This window comes from Mandrillus leucophaeus, unplaced genomic scaffold (assembly GCF_000951045.1).
Source record: "Mandrillus leucophaeus isolate KB7577 unplaced genomic scaffold, Mleu.le_1.0 Scaffold147, whole genome shotgun sequence".
Taxonomy (NCBI): Eukaryota; Metazoa; Chordata; class Mammalia; order Primates; family Cercopithecidae; genus Mandrillus; species Mandrillus leucophaeus.
The window spans coordinates 306035-325986 of NW_012101443.1; the positions used below are offsets into that span (position 1 = coordinate 306035).

At 36.7% G+C, this 19952-nt stretch overlaps 1 protein-coding gene and 1 pseudogene across 2 annotated transcripts in view; both read right to left on the reverse strand.

The window, feature by feature from the left end:
• Nucleotides 1-287: 287 nt before the first annotated feature.
• LRRC63 (leucine rich repeat containing 63) overlaps nt 288-19952 on the reverse strand; it is a 64326-nt gene continuing 44661 nt past the window's right edge. The window contains exons 8-10 of the mRNA XM_011974582.1: nt 15244-15327; nt 10094-10333; nt 288-501 (exon numbers count right to left, since the gene is read on the reverse strand). Coding sequence (XP_011829972.1) covers nt 288-501; nt 10094-10333; nt 15244-15327 — 538 coding nt within the window. The remainder of the gene's footprint in view (nt 502-10093; nt 10334-15243; nt 15328-19952) is intronic.
• Nucleotides 6116-7089, reverse strand: LOC105535483 (annotated as a pseudogene). Its single transcript, XR_001005435.1, has one exon. The product of XR_001005435.1 is annotated as a protein Simiate pseudogene (transcript).

Below are 19952 nucleotides of genomic sequence, written 5' to 3' on the forward strand. Positions count from 1 at the left end.
GATTCTAACATTTTTCCTTTTATAGTAAACAGGCTCTGAAAGAAATTTTCTAGATCTGTATTCAAATCTAAAGGCTTTACTAATCCTCCTTGAGTCATTATTCTGCAACAATTCCCTAACAATCACAAACTTTTATAAGGAGTTAGAATTACAAAGATAATTCATATGAGAAGACACTTATATCTTCCAAACAGAACCTCTACTTTCAAAGAGATGGATTACTACATGTAGACATATATGTAGTAAAAGCCAGTGAAGTTTATATATATATATGATAAATCATTGTACTATAATTCTTTTGACAACTCCACATCTAGAGCTATTCTTCTACTAGGACTACCATCTAAAATAAAACTGCTTTCCTTTATTCTTCTATAGCAAGAAGAAGAACAGACATGAAACATAACTGGAAGCTGTGATGCTCCAAAAATATCACAGGATCGGATGACACGAAAACCTTCACCAAACTTGGGACCATGACACCATTCACACCTGGATGTGCTGAAATGTAGGAAACAGCAAGTCAATATTTAATACATTTTTACTAAAGACTCTGTGCTATGCAAGACTCTAAACAGTATAAAATACAGCCCTTATCTTCATTGAGCTTACCACCTAGATAAGTGCTACCCCTGAAGTGAAAGACTAAATGCTAAAAGACCAAAACAATACAGTAGATATATTTATAATACAATCCTAGCTTTTTAAAACAAAAAAGTATATATGCATAACAAGAAAAAACTCTAATGATAGATCCCAAATTGAAAATAGTTATTATTCTTGGGAAATGTGATCACAGGGGATTTTACGTTTCTTAATAATGTGTTTATATTCTAATTTTTTATAATAAACATGTAATTTTTATGATACAAAATAAATATATCATTTAAAAAAAAAGGTACTATCATAACCCGGCATGGAATTAGAGTCCATAATGTATTTTTAAATGGTTAGAAATCAGTTACAAAATATTAATCCATTAGTACATTAACATCAGTACAGGAATAGACTATTCACAGAAGAAGAAAAAAATGAATGTCAAGAGAACATAGGTAAAGCTTCTCAATCTCCCTAGTAATCGGGAAATACAAAATAAATTAGCAAAGAAATACCATTTCACAACCATTAGATTATAAAAATATGTTTAAGTATTTAAACAAACTATAAAACCATTAGAAGAAAACATAGGGGAAATGCTTCAGGACATTGACCTAGGCAAAGATTTTATGGTTAAGACTTGAAAAGCTTAAGCAACAAAAATAAAAATAGACAAATGGGACTAATCTCAAATTAAACACCTTCTGCACTACTAAGGAAAAATCAACAGAATCAACAACCTACGGAATGGGAGTAAATATTTGCAAAGTATTCATCTGACAAGGCACTAATGAATATATGAGGAACTTAATTCAACAGCAGAAAAAAAAATCTGATTTTAAAATGATCAAAGAATAGATATTTTCAAAAGAAGACATAATAAATTGGCCAATAAGTATATGAAAAAATGCTCATCACGAATATTTAGGGAAATGCAAATAAAAACCATAACAAGATATCTTACCCCAGTGGGAATGGCTATTATCAAAAAGATAAAAAGTAAAAAATGCTGGTAAAGATGCAGAAAAGAAGCAACTTTCACACACTTTCAGTGGTAAATGTAAATTAGTACAGCCGTCATAATGGAGTATGGAGGTTTCTCAAAAAAGTAAAAATAAAACTAACTTGCTATCCAGCAATCTCATTACTGGGTATTTATCCAAAGCAAAGGAGATCAGTATATTGAAGGGACATCTGCACCCCCATATTTATTGCAGCACTATTCACAATCGCCAAGATACGGAATTGATCTTAATGTTTACCAACAGATGAATGGATAAAGAAAATGTGGTATATACATACACTGGAATACTATTCGGCTTTAAAAAGAGTAAAAGCTTGTCATTTGTGGCAACAGGGATGATCCTAGAGGACACTATGTTAAGTGAAGTAAGTTAGGCACAGAAAGGCACTCACATGTGGAAACTAAACACAAATTGAGCTCATGAAAGTAGAGTAGAATTGTGGTTATTAGAGGCTGGGAAGGGTAAGAGGAAGAGGAGGATAGGAGAGGTTAAAAATGGAAAAAAGTCACAGGTAGATAGGAGTTTTAGTGTTCTATAGCACTGTAGGTGAATATAGTTAACAATTTACTGTGTATTTTCAAAAAGCTAGAAGATTTTAAATGTTAACAACACAAATAATAAATAAGGTGATAGATATATTAAGCTGATTTAACATTACATACTAAATACATGTATTGAAATATCACCCTGTATGTTATAAATATGTATAATTATGTGCCAGCTAAAAATAAAAGAAAAAATAAAAACAAACAAAAATTTCTATCATCCTAATGCACTAGGAAGTCAAGGTAAACTTCTATGGAACATGAGTCTTCTGACCCCACTCTCAATGGAAGTGGATTCTCTGTCTGAGGTGATACAATGTGGGGAGAGAGAGAGAGAGAGGCAGACAGCAATGATAAGTTGTACAGGACAAAAATGACATACATAGCTGCTAATTGAGAGGGCAGCCATTGAAGTGAGAGCAGTAGCTGAGCTTAGAGTGACTTTAGTGCAAGCCCACAGCTGAGCTGCAATCCAAAGAACTCAGCAAAAGTAGGACAGTACCGAAATTTTCAGTAGTTAGAAATTCAGGATTAAAGCCAAGGGTAGACATTGGAGGATGACAGTGGTTGGGTGACAAATCCCTCCCTCACTGTTCTTATTTTTACTAATATCACAGTCGTCTATGATGAGGTTGAACTCGTAGTCATTTTTCATCCTCCCTTTCTCACTTGGCCCACATACCTAGGTATGTTAATTTTACCTCCAAAATTTGTCTTGTTGCATTTCCCACCTGTTCATACTCCTGCTTGTTACTCTGGATCAGTCCCTCCTTACCTGTTATGGACATGAGTGTTTTAACTGACCTCCACCCAGCTTGCCCTGCACTAGTCCATCTTTGACATACTGCCAGGTGTATTTGTACTATTTGGACTCAGTGACTCTCAAGGCCTGAAGAAGAAACTTCCAATGCATTCAGTGATCTCTAATGGACAGCTAGCTAACTCTATTTATTTCTTCCCTTTTTTATTTCTTCGTCTTTTTTTTTTTTGAAATGGAGTCTTGCTCTGTTGCCCAGGCTGGAGTCCAGTGGCATGATCTCAGCTCACTGCAACCTCTGCCTGCTGGGTTCAAGTGATTCTCCTGTCTCAGCCTCCCAAGTAGCTGGGATTACAGGCATGTGCCACCACGCCCAGCTAACTTCTGTATTTTCAGTAGAGACAGGGTTTTGCCATGTTGGCCAGGCTGTTCTTGAACTCCTGGCCTCAGGTGATCAACCTGCCTCCACCTCCCAAAGTGTTGGGATTACAGGTGTGAGCCACCATGCCTGGCCACCACTACCCTTTTTTTTTTTTTTTGAGGCAGATTCTTACTCTGTTGCCCAGGCTGAAGTGCAGTGGCACAATCTCGGCTCACTGCAACCTCTGCCTCCTGGGTTCAAGTGATTCTCCTGCCTTAGCCTCCGGAATAGCTGGGACTGCAGGCGCGTGCCACCACGCCAGGCTAATTTTTTGTATTTTTAGTAGAGACGGGGTTTACCACATTTGCCAGGATGGTCTCGATCTCCTGACCTCATGATCTGCCCACCTCAGCCTCCCAAAGTGCTAGGATTACAGGTGTGAGCCACCGTGCCCGGCCCACTACTCTTTATGGATGTTTTGTTCTGGCTAAATATTCATTTTTCTCTTTGTCCACATCCCTCTTTTCCCATTTTGTTTCCTCTTTCTGGAAGGTCCCTTGAACACAAGACATAGTTCCAAATTTTACTGGTCCTTCAAGACCCTTCTCAAATACTATTTCATCCCTGTATCTTTCCCCTGTGTCCCCAACTATTTGTCATTAGCTCCTCCTCCAGCCGCTTTTATTTATAATTCACTTGTGTCAGTTTTTATTTACATGAAAATGAGTCCTTGTAAAATTTCCAAACAATATAGATATATAGAGAAAAACACAGAGATTCCTGCTTATTCCTCTCTTCAGTCACTGCAACTCCTCTCCCTAGAATAACTAAAGCTCTTGGCTTGGGTTGCCCCCTCCAGCTCCTAGATCCGTAACTGTTTCTTACATAAATGGAATCTTTCTCACGTGTGTGCTCCCTCACTCTGTATGTATGTGTCTGTGGGAATAACTTCCTTTTTTAATTTAATGAAATATCTTGGACAACTTTCCAAGTCAAAACATTTTTTTGACTTGGAAAGTTTAATGAAATGTCTTGAACAACTTTCCAAGTCAAAACATTTTTTTGACTGGGACAACATTTCCAAGTCAAAACTTAAGAATAAAACTTCATTCTTATTAATAGCATCATAATGTTTCATAGTATGAATATGCCGTAAGTTATTTTACCACTCTCTGACTGATGCAGTTTTAGGCTGCAGTTATAATCCCCGTATCTAACTTTGTGTTTACATGTAACTATTTCTGTAAGACAGATTCCTAAGATTTAAGGTGCTATTTTAAAGACTAAGAAACTGTCAAATTGCCTTCCAAGAAGCTTTCACCAATTTATAGTACCAACAATGATACATGATGATAGTCATATTTTCGGGCATCCAAAGCTAGCACAATATCAATCTTGTAAATTTTGATAAAATAGGTAGGTTAAAAAAAGCTTGTTGCTATTTTACATTGCAGTTTCTTGATTACTAGTGAGATTTCACATTCTTCATGTTTATTACCTATCTGTGTATTGTCATCCATGAATTTCACATTCCTATCACTTATCTACTTGTCTACGGTTTATATCTTTTCTTATTGATTTATGGAAGATATACAGTAGTGTCCTCTTATCCAAGGTGTTGCTTTCCACAGTTTCAGTTATCAACTGTGGTCCAAAAATAATAAATGAAAAATCCCATAAATAAGCAATTTGTAAGTTTTAAACTGCCCACCTGGGATAGGAATTATATCTCTTTGTCCAATGTATCCACATTGTAGACTCTACCCATTGTTGCCCTCTGAGTTATCAAATCAACTGTTGTGGTACTGCAGTACTTCTTTAGGTAACCCTTATTTTACTTAATAATTGCCCCAAAGAGCAACAGTAGTGATACTGGCATACTGTTATAATTGTCCTACTTTATTATTAGTTATTTTATTAGTTATTAGTTATTGTTATTATTAGTTATCTTACTGTGCCTAATTTATAAACTTTTTTCTGTATGTAAATGTATATTTTATTTAAAAACAGGGATATTGAAATGTATTTATGTGTTACAGCCCTTACAGAAAGATGACAAGTTGTATAGTCCTTTTATTTGAAATTCAGTGTAAATCGATCTTAAACTATAAATTCATAGTTGTTGGAGGTTTTTTTTTTTAGTTTAAATGATGTGAAAGCATTTGTTCCTATCAAAGGCTTCCTTGCCTTTGAATGACATATTCTCAGTAACTTATTTGCTGGTAACTAGAGTATGTGAGACTGAGTGACTACAATATGCATATTTCAAGAATTAGCTTCCCACTGCATTATAATACATTTCCTAGGAAAGCTGTTGTATTGTTCAGAGCCTTTTCACATGTCCCTCATTTCAGCAGTCACAGTGTTGCAGTTTTACTTTGTTTCAGAGGGGAAGGCCACCTTGTTGGCATAAGGAGGGCAGAAGATATAGTCTGCACTCTGGCCTCTTCCCTACAACCTAAAAGGGAGAGGCGTTGAGGCAGATAGGCTGGGACTAGACTTTTTGGTAGTCACATTATATAGCAGATTGGGTAAGAAAGGTGGGTTAGGTTTTTTCAAACTTCAGACTAATAGGACAATGAGGCAAAAGCAATAACCATACTATAATGTTCAAACAGAAGTAGGTTAAAATGTAGTACAGTTATCCCTTGGTTTACATGGGGCATTCGTTCCAGGACCTTCCATATATACCCAAATCCACACATAACTCAAGTCCTGCAGTCGGTCCTCTGGAAACTGAGTATATGAAAAGTCAGCCTGCTCTATAAGTGGGTTTTGTGTTTGGTTAATGATATATTTTTGATTCGTTTATGGTTCCCTCTCACAGTTCAAACCCATGTTGTTCAAGGATCAAATGTATTTACTGCTGGATTATGGGATAATGAGTAAATTATTTTTACTTGGCTACTTAAAACTTTCCTATATTTTCTATATTTTCTTCAAAGAGCTTTGTTTGCTTGTTTTTAATCAGAAAAAAACATTCCTTGCATGCCAGTTGTTAGAGAGATGCAAGAGAACAGGGTGAGTACAAGGGCAGGCCAGGTCTGGCAGGCTGAAGACAAATGGGAACCAAGGCTCATTACGAAAGCCAGAGAGGGTAAACGAAGTTAAGTGAAACATTAGGCCTCCCCGGCACATGGCTGTGAAGTATGCTTCACATATACTGGTTCTCCTTTCGTGCACTGATGGTTTAGGCCAGGTAACAAGAATTCCGCTTTGCTTTTTGCTCCATGTCAGTCCTTGTGACGTTGATGCATGGCATTAATGCATTTTCACCATGACTTCTTCATACCGTTTTTGTGTCAGTAACCCTTCTGTTATGTTTTTACTTTCTTCAAATTTGGGTAACTCAACTGCAATGTAGCCTTCAGTGGATGGCTTTTCTTGAAGAATAGATGGTTTATGGAGAATGTGTTCAATCACTTCCATCGAACATCCTCTAACACAACTAGATACAGTATATGCTTCGCCATCTGAACAGTACATCTTACAGAGCGGTGCAAGTTCTGTTAGAAACTGTGCCCCCCGCTTACATTTCCCAGAGACCTTGTTCTGAAGTCTGCTACAGTTGGTACTGATCTGACAGGGAATGCTTTTAATTGTTTTTCCACTTTGAAGAACTGGATGAGATTCTGTCAATGTGGTGACACATATTCGGTTAGAGTGCTGTGGTATACAGTGGTCCTCACAAGATTTTCCTTTGACATCTGCTTTGTACCAGTGAATGAAGTATCGATCCACAAACAAAGGTACCACTGGCTCTGCGGTTTTGTGCTTGGTAGCCATGGTGACCTCAGGCGCCACCACCCCTATAAATTAAACTTTATCATAGATATGCATGTATAGAAAAGCACAATGTATATAAGGTTCAGTGCTACCCATGGTTTCGGGCATCCACTGGAGGTCTTGGAATGCATCTCCCAAGGATAAGGGATGACTATCTCTCTCTCTGTCTTTATATATATGTGTGTGTGTGTGTATATATATAGTAATAATATATATATATTATTCAACTATTTTAAGCATTGCAATATCTTTTTCCAGTTAATGGCTTGTCTTTTAATTTCATTGATAGTATCTTATATTTATGTAAATATTACACTTTTGTCAAATTTATAAAACTTTGCTTTACTGTTTATATTTTTTGCATTGCGTTTAAGATATGTCTGCCTACCATGAAGTCATAGAGAGCCTTCTACACTTGCTTGTAAAAGCTTTAAAGTTTTGCTTTTCATATTTAAATCTTTAATCAAAATGGAAATGATTTTTTTGTGTGTCTGATGGTGCCATATATATAGCAGGAATCTGATTTTATTGTTTTTTCCTTGTGGATGACCAAATGTCTCAGCATCATTTAGTCAAAAGTCTATTCTTTCACTACTGATCCACAGGGCTATTCTGTCAAATGTCAAGTTTTCCTACATGCATCAGAACAAAATAACTGGGTTGTTTTCTCTTCCATTGGTTGATTTGCCTTTCCTTGAACTTAATACCAACCTTTATTGCCTTCTCTAACTTTGTAGTAAGTCTTGATGTCTGGTGGGCAAGCCTCTTATGTTAGGCTTCTTTTTCAGGTTTCTTTTGGCTATTTTGGAGCCTCTGCTTTTCCATGTACATTTTAGAGTAAGCTTATCAAGTTCCTGAGAAAATTCTATTGGCATCTTCACCAGAATTGCATTGAATTTATAGCTCTATTTGGGAATAACATGTGTTTTTAGTACTGAATCTTATTATCCCTAAGTATCTATATCTCTTCCATTTAATTCAGCCTTCACTATTTTATAAAGATTTAGCTTTTTTTCCATAATGTTTCACACATTTTTCACTTAATATATTTATACATTAGGTTTGTTTCTTCCTATCATAAAAAGTATCTTTTAAAAATTATATTTCTAACTGTTTGATGTCTGGTTTTAGTTATATTTCTTAAACCCCGTATTTGTTATTAGGATTTCATAGAGATCATGTTTGTTTACCTACATATTTTCCAACTGCTTTTCTCACCATTCCTTCTTGCCTCTCAGAACTTGCTTCCGGAATCGTTTTTCTTTTGTCGATGTACACCCTTTGCAACTTCCTTTGGTGAAAATTTATTGGGAGCAAATTCTGTTTTGGTTTATATAAAAATACCATGTTTTCTCTTGTTCTTGAAAGCTTTGCTGGGCAAAATAATATTTTTTTTCAGTCACTGGTCCACTGTTGCTGGCAGTTGATTTGTTGTTTTTTGTAAGTGATTTTTTTTTTCCTGGCTGATTTTAGATTCTTATCTTTGTTTTTGGGGTTCTTCAGTTTTGTCACAAGGTATTTTACTTAGCTTTTATAGAGCTCCTGATGATGTCTGTGAATTCACGTCTTTTACTTCTAAGAATCCGTAGCCAATATCTCATTGAATAATGACTCCCACCATTCTCTCTGTTCTCACTTTCTGGGTCTGTAAGTGTATGTTAAATCTTGTCCTTTTTTCTCCATTCTCTTTACCTCCTGTCTGCATATTTACTATAATTTCTTCAGATCTCTCTTCATGCGTGTATAATCTGCTGTTTAACTCACGCATTGAGTTAATGTTAACTATTATTTTTTAGTTTCTAGAATTTCATTTTACTTAACATTTCTTTCTCATGTTTTTCTGGTCACAGTTGCAATACTAATATCCTAGGTCCTTGGAAATTAGTATCTGTTTGATTGTTTTGCTATTTTCTTGGTGGCTTGTTTCCTCATATATTTGGAAATTTCTTTAAGCTGTGAGCTAATATTCATTTGAACATAATTTTCTGGAACGTTTACAGTCTAAATGGAGGATGTTTCTCTCAAAAACATTTTTTTCTGCTGGGAGAGTTAGTTCACTGCTCTGGGACCATTAAGCCTCTTTTGGAGTCCACATTTAATTCAGGAATCTCAAATTCAGCTTCCCAAGTACCTTGTGGTGAATCCAAATCTCATGATCCCATATCTGTTTACCACACACCAGTTAGGTTATAATTCTTCAAAAAAATTACTGCCTTTGTGATTTTTCTTACTTTCTCATGTGCATTCACTAATATTGACATCTTAATACGTTAAAATCAAAACCTTCTGGGCCTAGTTCCTTTTTCATTGGTAGATTTTTAACTACTGTTCAATTTCTCCAATAGTTACTAGGCTGTTTAGGTTTCCTGCCTTTTATTGAGTCAATGTTTATAATTTATATATGCCTGGGAAGCCATTTTACTTAGGCATATAGCAAATATTTGTTAAATTAATAACCTAAGCACTGATGGCCAGTAATTCAATAAAAGTGGTCTTCTACCATCTGAAGAAAATAAGCGACAAGCCTAAGTGGACTGTAAGGATGTGGGAGTTTAAGTACCCTGGTCTTGAGATTAGGCAATGATTCCAACGCTGGTCATTGATACCATGAGGGAGGTTACTCCATGCATGCCTGCTCTATTCCTGGTCTCCATGACGTCACAGTGGAGGGAAACACCTCCCAGAATAGTGTGCCTGGAGCCAAATAATTTTTTTGGAAGAATCCACTTCTGTGAACTCAGAAATTCATAGAAAAGATTTATGCAACAGCCATATAGACAACTCACATTTCACACTGGATTTAAGTAACAACTTGAGAATATCACACAATGGGGTCGGATTCAGATTACATTATTATACCTGAAGAACTGGGTGGAGCGATTTGAAGAATTGTGTGTATGGTTTTGTGTGTGTCATGGAGTACGTGTGTGTGTTAGTGACACTGTCATCTAAGCCTGTAATGAAGAACGTTTTAAATGCTTAAAGATATATTTTGGTTAAAAGGGCTTTAGCATTTGCTCACCAGTTTAGTAACTTCTGAACTTCTACTGGGATCTTATCATAAAATTTATGTAGTTTATTTTGGACAATGAACAAAGAAATAATTTGAGTAAGTTGTTGTGGATTATTCAAAGAATTCTCTCTCCAAAAACAAGGATGAGTGAAATTATTCTCAAACTGAATTTTTGTCAGGTTAAGCTTCAAAATTCCACGTGGGAAAAAATTCAGTTCATTCCCATCAACGGTGAGTCTTTCAAGTGATCTGTAAATAAAGGACACCATACTTTAAAAGGTATTACACAATTCATAATATTAAAGTAAAATTCTGCCTCAATCGTTCTTAAAAATTGGCATCAAACCTAGTACCAATAAAACACAAGTATGAATTTAAGTATTTCTTTAGAATCAATAGAATTAATTTCTAAAGCAACTGAACCAATATAGTATTATGCAGATAAGTACATTTGAGCGAATAGCACAGTTTAAGTATATAGTTTGGATTTTTGCAATATGTCATCACTATGGAACAAAAAATATCCACAAACACAAGACTAATCAATGTCATATTACATAAAATACAGTATAGTGTGATTCACAGAATATATTTTCATAGACAAATTAAACATCAATACATATATATTTTTTCATTCAAGCCCAATCAAAATAGTGAAATTTATGCTATCAAAACATATTATGTGCTATTTTGTGCTTAAACTTTTCATTAACTGGGTCCTCTGGGTTTTTTCTGTGTCAATTACTTCTACTAACCCTTATTCTTTATTCAAACAGAGCCAACATTACTGATTTTCTTATTTTCATTTGCCTCAATGGTATTTTTGTACAGTCATGTATCTCCTTTCTAATTAGTCCTAGAAGCAGACAGAAAAGAGTCTATTCATGAGAGACCCATCAAAATCAAATCGAAGGCTGGTCCAACTTGTCAAATGTATTAGAGGTGAAAAGGCTGATATATGAACTTTAGGAAACAAATTGCTGAGGGCCTCTAGATTCTCACTTACAATCTAGTTTCACATCTTATATCCACACAGTGTAACTTATTTATGACTCCTGCTGATAACATTAAAATGTGATCAACAAGGGTATTTAAAACAATGAGGCTAGGAAGATGGCACCTCAGCTCTCTTCATCCCTCAACCAGAGTTTGACTAATTCACCTCTCATGGTCTGAAAAAGGTGAGCAAGATCCTGGACTCTGCCACAGTCCTGAGAGAGCTGGCATGGCCACCTTTTCCTTCTGCACAAATCACAAGCCTAGGGGCCAGCAGGAGAGAGTCCTGCTCTGGTCTGAATGTTTCTCTCCCCTCAAAATTTAAATGTTGAAATCTTCACCTTAAGTTGATGGTATTTGGAGGTGGGGCCTTTAGGAGGTGACTAGGTCAGGGTGGGAGCCCTCATAAGTGAGATTAGTGCCCTTATAAAAGAGACTTGAGAGACCCCTCACCCCTTCTGCCATGTGAGGTTAGAGTGAGAAGATGGCTATCTATGAGGAAGGGGGCCATCACCAGACACCACATCTGCTGGGGCCTTGATATTGGACTTCCCAGCCTGTGGGAAACAAATTTCTGGTTTTTATAACTTCCCAGCCTATAGTATTTTGTTATAGTAGCCCAAGCTGAGAAATACAAACTCTATGTGGACAATCAGAATGAGTGTGGCACCCCCTAGGCAAATGCTAGTGAAGGTTCACCACGGCTCACCAGAACAGCCATGGTGAGGCTCTCCCTGTCTGAGTTGGTCTACCTTGGAGGACACACCTGTTTAGCTGCCTCCTTCCCCTCAATGAGTTCTAAGAGAGTTAGGGGGAGGCTAAACCTTTTTTTTTTGTTTTGTTTTTGTTTTTGAGATGGAGTCTCACTGTGTTGCCCAGGCTGGAGTGAAGTGGCCCGATCTTGGCTCACTGCAACCTCTGCCCCTTGGGTTCAAGTGATTCTCTTGTCTCAGTCTCACAAGTAGCTGGGATTACAGGCGCCCGCTACCGCCACGCCTGGCTAATTTTTGTATTTTCAGTAGAGACAGGGTTTCGCCATGTTGGCCAGGCTGGTCTTGAACGCCTGACCTCAGGTGTACACCACCATGCCTCGCTGATTTTTTTATATTTTGTAGAGATGGGAGTCTCACTATGTTGTCCAGTCTGGTCTCAAGCTCCTGGCCTCAAGTGATCCTATCACTTCTTTTATTCTATCTTATTAATTTTGGCATTCTATTGTACTTCCCTAATCTGTTAGTGGCTATCAGGCAATCCACCCGCCTCGGCCTCCCAAAGTGCTAGGATTACAGCTGTGAGCCACTGCGCCTGGCTGCTAAACCATCCTTAAAGCTAGAATAGCTCTGTGTTGAGACTGCCTTGGCAGCTGAGCACTTTGGGGTGCAGAGAAGCTTCCTCCTGGTCCACCACTCACTTTCTTAGCATTCTCAGTGGTGTTCTGTGACTGCCATTGGACTTGCATGGAAAAAAGAGTGGCCAGAAGAGAAAAACACATACAACACACAAAGCAAAGGTCCTGGGACAAGCACCTTCTGTGGAGGGATGGATAAAAAGTTGGGGAGCGGGGTGGGGAAACAAGATTCAAATATAACACACACAGACACACAGAGATGTTCTGGAACCAAAATGCATAATTTGTAAAACTAAAAAGTTAAGTGGATGAATGAAAGAAGAACATGGTCTTCATGGGGATCCAAATTAGAGGCAAAGACAAAGTAGAAGAAATAATTCAAAACAAAAAAATAAAGAAAGAAAGAAAAACCACGAGGAAAAATCTAGTACCACGGAAGACAGATCTAGGAGATCTAACATGTAAATACAGGCATTTTAGGAAGAAAATATGAAACAGATGAGGAAATAGTTAAACATATTTTCTTAACCAGAAAAGAGAAGTTTGAGCTGGCTGATTAGAAGAATTCACTGAATTCCAGGAAAGACAGTTTTAAAAAAAGACAACTTGTAAGCATAATCTAATACAATTCTGAAAGGTCAAAGATTATGGGAGAATCTTAGTCTTTCCAGTTAAGAATGAAAGTCACTTAGGGAGAAAAAAAGAATCAAATTGGCATCAGGTGCCTCCCCAGCACCCTGGGAACTAGAGGAGGACACAATCATGGAGGTTACTGTGAAACACGCTGAATGCAAGCTAGTCCATTCACTCCGGACATCATTTATTTGTCAGGGTTAAAGATTCCGAGAAAAATTACCTATGGATTCCATCTGAGGAAAATACTTAAGGAAAAAAGCTAAACAGCCAATGAATCAAAAGAGACATGGCCAGGTTCCAGGTGACAGGAAAGGAGTGAAACAGCTGTAAACAATGAGTCTTGAAATACATACAGATAAATACAAAAGGAGAATGAACTAAAATACTTTTAAGATTTAAGTGCTAAATAAACATTCTTTAATAAAAAGAGACATGATGCAAAGGAAAATACTAATGAGAATCTGAAACAAAATTTTCTAAACTATTTCAGCAAAGCCTAGAGTTGGATAAGGGGAAGATGAGTTTGGAAAGAAAGCAGGAAAATAACAGTGTTCTAAAGGTCTCAACGAACAGCAGAAGAAGGCAGCAGTGGGGAGATAGACCATCATGGTGGGGGAAGTAGTTTTTATTTTGCCTTTATAAAACATTAAAGAAAATGTGTTTGATTATGAGTTTGGGAAAAGGAAAGATCACCACTAACAGATTAGGGAAGTACAATAGAATGCCAAAATTAGTAAGATAGAAAAAAAGAGGTGGTAGGATCACTTGAGGCCAGGAGCTTGAGACCAGACTGGGCAACATAGTGAGACCCCCATCTCTACAAAATATAAAAAAATCAGCGAGGCATGGTGGTGTACACCTGTAGTCCCAGCTATTCAGGAGGTTGAGGCAGGAGAATTGTGGGAGTCCAGGAGTTCAAGGCCGTAGTGAGCTATGATCGTGCCACTGCACTCCAGCCTGGGCGACAGAGTGAGATCCTGTCTCTAAAAATTAAAAGTAAAATAAATTCAAAAATTTAAAAAGAGAATAAACAGCATCCTAAAAAAATAGGCAGGAAAGGGGGAAAGTAAATAAATACTAAGTACAAAGTAAAATGAAAAGCAAAAAATTAAATATGTTGGTCATAATAAATATGAACAGGCTGAAGTTTCCTACTAAAATATACAGATTCTCACATAGGAAATTAAATAATTGATTTAAATATTTTAAAAGCAGAGATAAAATTATCTCATTCTGCTAAATGGAAGATTACATTCCTAGGAAACAAAATAAAATGCAGTAAAACTAAATCAGAACTAACAGGAGAACTTGGTTACATACATTAGTTTTAAGTTAATATAAAGAAGTACATAGCTTTTCTCTATTCTGTACTGAAAATAGTTAGCAAGTGGAAATAAGAGAAATATTACATTACATTCATAGTAACAATCACAATTATAAAACACTTAGAAAAGGTTATTAGGAAAAATATGAAGTGACTCATAAATTCTTATGAAGAACATAAAATGAGATCTGAAAAAATGAAAAAAATGTTTTAGAGTGGAAAAATTTATCATCAAAAATATAAATTCTCCCAAATTTATGAGTAAACTCTATGCAATTGCAATTAAAATTCTAACTTTGTGATTATGTGTGTTGCTGGATGTGCTAGAAATTACACAAAATGATCATAAGGATTATGTTCTAAAGAGAACAGTTAAGAGACTATTATTGAAAAATAATCTCCCTACTAGTTATTAAAAATTATTCTGAAGTCACAATCAAAACAGTATGATACTGCCCTATAAGGACATAGGTAAACTTGAGTTTTATTAATGTTAGAATTGAAGCTTTGCACAAAAATTATATTTTGTATTATTAGCATTTTGCGTATATGTATTTCCTTACAAAAAGTAAATGAAACATAGTAAGAGTCACAGGTACACAAAGAGACAAATGGACGTAAGTAGCTTATCCATTCTGTTAAGTAGTCATCTGTACTGTTCTTTAAATCCTGAAAATGTTATGTCTTAAAAATACTGTACACCAATCATTCAAATTGCATGTTTGGTAAACTTTGTACTTCACAGATTACATTTTATGACTATTAAATAAATGAAAGGACTCAATTTTCTCCATCACAATCATTATTAAATATATAATTAAGGGGCATATAACTTTCTATGTACTTCCAAAATACCTGAGTTTCTGAATTTCATTTGGAATAAAAGTAAGTTCATTATAGGAAACATCAAGTTCTTCAAGATAAGACAAGGAAAATAACCTTAAATAGAAAGAAAAAATTAACTGTAGAAATGATTATGTATCATCACTGGGAATAAATAAGTACTTGAGTAAGTAGGCAGGAGTATAGAAACCAGATTTCTAAGATCTTGAAATTTATATCAACTTCTTTTCATTATAGATGGTGTAATTACTGTGAAAATTCCTAAGAATTACTCATCTATCCATTAAGACCAGTTCGAGATTTTTGGAGTGGACAAGGCCCTATTTAGAAAAAGTCACCTGAGAAGTTTTCATTATTACTTACTTTTTTTTTTTTTTTTTTGCTTGTCACATTAGTTTCCTAGAGATGACATAACAAATTACCATCATCTGGGTGGCTTAAAGTAACAGAAATATATTTTCTCACAGTTCAGGGGGCCAGAAGTCCAAAATGAAGGTGTCAGCAGGGCTGGTTCCCTTCGGAGGCTCTGAGGGAGAAACTGTCCCTTGCTTCTCCCCCAGCTTCCAGTGGTTGCCTGCGACCTTTGGCATGTCATGGCTTGTGGCAGCATAATTCCAACCTCTGTCTTTGTCTTCACATGACTTTCTTATAGGGACAATAGCCATCGAATTTGGGGCCCACGCTTAACCAAGTTAGTATAAGTATGACCTTATATTAACTAACTGCATCGGCAAAGACCCTATCTCCAAACAGGGTCACATTCTAAGGTTCTATATGGACATGAATTTCTGAGGGATGCTAGTCAACCCACTACAATTGCATTAAGACTTTTCTAGTAAAATACCTTTGATCTTTCTTTCCATCAAGACAGGTACTTAAAGGTGAGAACCAAAGAATACAAACAGTCTGTAAAAACATAGTTGTGCTGTCACAAGCCGTGACTCCTAGGGGATGGAAGTGGGAATTGCTTCTTGAAGACTGGAATTCAAGGCCTCAGTATCGTAGTCATCATAACCCCTAGTAAACACCCCCTTCTTTGTATGTGCTGTTCTCAAAGACTTTCTTGTTTTCCATATAAATAAAAGGTGAAAAGTTATTTGTATGATTTTTAAGGCATCATGAGCAGAATTTTTCACTAACTTCTTACTATCTTAACATGGCATATAAGGTCCTCATGATCTGGTCCCATGCTACTTGTCCCCCATATTCCTCTGTGGTCCAGCATTTATTTGCTAAAATTCCCTGAATTAACCAGTTATCACATATCTCTAAATAACACGTAAAATTTCCCCAAGCTTGACTCTTTGATCATTGTCTTTTCATTTTTTGTCTTGGCTCAGATATCATCCAACAAACTCTTCCCAAATCCTTCAGACTGGGTGAGATGCCTCTTCTGTACTTCTCCGCTTACCCTCTCATAGTACCCATCACATTGTGCAATAAATGTCTGCCTCCTAAAATTACGAGCTTCCAGAGGACACGGATTCAATTTCATATTTCTATATATCCAATGCCTTACACAGCGTCTAGTACATGGTAAGTGCTGAGTAAATCATAACTGAATGAAAGGAATGGTGACCCCAGTTAATTTAAAATAATTTGCTCTGAGAAGTTAATGAGATTGACTAGGAAAACAAAAGAAATGCCTTCTCAATTCAATGTTCATCTCTGACTTCTTATCATCTCGGTAAAGAAAATGTTAATACCATTTGCTCTGTCTTTCAATTCAATATCATATCATTTTCTTGCCTCAGGCAGTTTCTGGAGTCATTCTATCTTCCCGTATTTCTTTGGCTCTGGCAACCTAGTTTGGTTCCAGGCTTTCACTATGGATGACATATTCCTGCTGACTGTGAGATGTAACAGGTGTAGGCAGCACTGAGGAAGCTGAATAGGTTCTAGAGTTGAAGTTTATGTCATTTATATATGGTTTTTACAGAGAAAATCTGTTCCGACACCCTCAGTTTGGTCTGATACTCTATGCCCCACTAGTACCAAATCTATCACATTTTTTAGGATATGTAAAATTTTTTACATTTATTTCATTGCTTTATTTAGTAGCATATTATTGGCCAATGAGCTGCTTAAACTAGAGCCCTTCTGTTAGCTTGCAAGATTAGACTAGCATTAATAATTTCATGTATTATCAGCAATGACCACCACACTGATATAAGTATTTATTAAAAGCCTACTATATGGCAATTTAGAATGATCTTTTACCATACCAATATAGGATTGTTGTTTTTTACAGATTAAAAAAAATGGAAGCTGTAAGAGGTTAAGCAATTTATCCAATTTGGTATGAAATAAAATGTAGCTATCCCTTTTCATCAGATATGTGGAGGCAAGGCAATTTAATCCCCTTCTTTAATAAATAACAATATGGGGAAATAAACGTGTACAATTTCAGAATCTGCTCTTAAGACAGGGCTTTCAAGTAGGCTGTTAGGTTCTTTTTGTTCCAAGTAGTTTCTCTTTCCCAAAGAACGTACCTGCCAATTAAAGCAAATTGAGTCAAACAAGTAAGGCAAAGATTTGACTCCCTTAGTTGAAGTAGCTATTTCCTATGTCATTTTTCTCCTGCTATCCACTGAGGAAAAGATAAAGACTTTTTGTTTTAACCTTTGCCACAGTTGTTTCTGCATAACCTCAGGGCATGAGTCTAAAACCTGTCTCTGTCCTTCACTTTTCTTCACCCCACCTCCCTTTTTCTCCCTTTTTTATCTTTTATCTTTTCTACAAAAGCTTTGGGAAGAGAAAAAAAAATTTGGATTTTTGAAGTGATTCATTAGCTTCATTTTATAAGAGAGTTGAAAAGACAAATCAAAGAGCTTTTTATAGTAATAAAGTTCCAAGCATAACTTGGGCGTGTCGATCCACCCGCCCCCAATAGGAGGCCCCTGTTCTTCCGCGGAAGCTGAGCTTTCCTGCCTCCATGCTGCCTCACACAGTATGCCCTAAGCAGCTCAAAGCAAAACCTTAGGAACAAAAATGTAGGCCTCAGTACATGTGTGCTTTACTCAAATAGAATTTTTTTTTCTTTATTAACTTCTAATTTGCCCTACATTGAAACAATCGTTACATAATTTCAAAAATATTGCACCTTTTATTTTATTTTAGAAATAAAGGAAAAGAGACAAATCTGTGAAAATAATTGAAGGATTTTAAAAATAATTTACGAGATTTTTTTTTTTTTTTTTTTTGAGACGGATCTCACTCTGTCGCCAGGCTGGAGTGCAGCTGCGTGATCTCAGTTCACTGCAACCTCCAACTCCCCTGGTTCAAGCGATTCTCCTGCCTCAGCCTCCTGAGTAGCTGGGATTACAGGCACGTGCCACCATGCCTGGTTAATTTTTATATTTTTAGTAGAGATGGGGTTTCACCATGTTGGCCAGGATGGTCTTGATCTCCTGACCTCGTGATTCGCCCACCCTGGCCTCCCAAAGTGCTGGGATTACATGGTGAGCCACCACGCCCAGCCAATTTACAAGATTTTCTTACCTAATTTTTGTAACATCCTTGAAGACAAGTGTTAGTTTTCTAAACTTTCAGATGGAAACTGAAGTTAAGAGTAGGTCAGGGTCTGGCACGGGGGCTCACGCCTGTAATCCCAGCACTGTGGGAGGCTGAGGTGGGCGGATCACGAGGTCAGGAGTTCGAGACCATCCTGGCCAATATGGTGAAACCCAGTCTCTACTAAAAATACAAAAAATTAGCCAAGCATGGTGGCGCATGCCTGTAATCCCAGCTACTCAGGAGGCTGAAGCAGGAGAATTGCTTGAACCTGGGAGGCAGAGGTTGTGGTGAGCCAAGATCCTGCCATTGCACTCCAGCCTGGGCAACAAGAGCAAGACTCTGTCTAAAAAAAAAAAAAAAAGAAAAAAAAAAAAAGAGTAGGTCAGTGGCTTGCCAGAGTCTATAGCACATAAGGGGCAGAGCTTGCCTCTGAAAGTATCTTGCTTTTTCTACTCTATCACTTTGAGTCTCATGAAACTTAGCAAGATCTTGTTAGGAATGCAAAGATAACAGTGAAAGTACTCCATTATACTTTTAGTAAAACTTTGAGAAGGTACCAAAATAATAAATCTGGGAAAAAATATGTATGCATATTTTAACATACGGAAACTATAAGAAAAAGACTAATAATGAAAAGAATTAAAAAGACAATCTTTTAAATACAATACTTAGCCACCAAAATAAACAAGAGTTTCAACTCCCCACAAGAGTTGAAATCTTTGACTGGTTTAGTTTTAGTTTTAGTTTAGCTGTTACTGCCATAACAAATTGCAACACAAACAGTGGTGTACAACAACCCAGATTTGTTAATTATAGTTAGATAGGTCAGAAGTCTGCACAGGTCTCACCCTACTAAAATTAAGGCATCAGTAGGACTGCATTCCTATCTGGAGGCTCTAGAAAAATCTGTTTCCTCACTCATGCAGGCTGTTGGCAGAATTCAGTTCTTTCCGGCTGTAGAACTGAGGCCCCTGTTTTCTTGTTGGCTGTATGTTGAAGGCCATTCCCAGGTTTTCAAGCTGCCTCATTCCTTGACTCGTGGCTCCCTTCCTCCATCTTCAAAACCAACAAAAGCAAGCCAAGTCCTCAGGTGGTATCTGACAAATGCTTCTGCATCCCCCTTCCATTTTTAAGAGCTCATGTGATTTGATTGGGACCACTCAACTAATCCAGAATAATCTCCCTACTTTAAGATCAGCTGATTA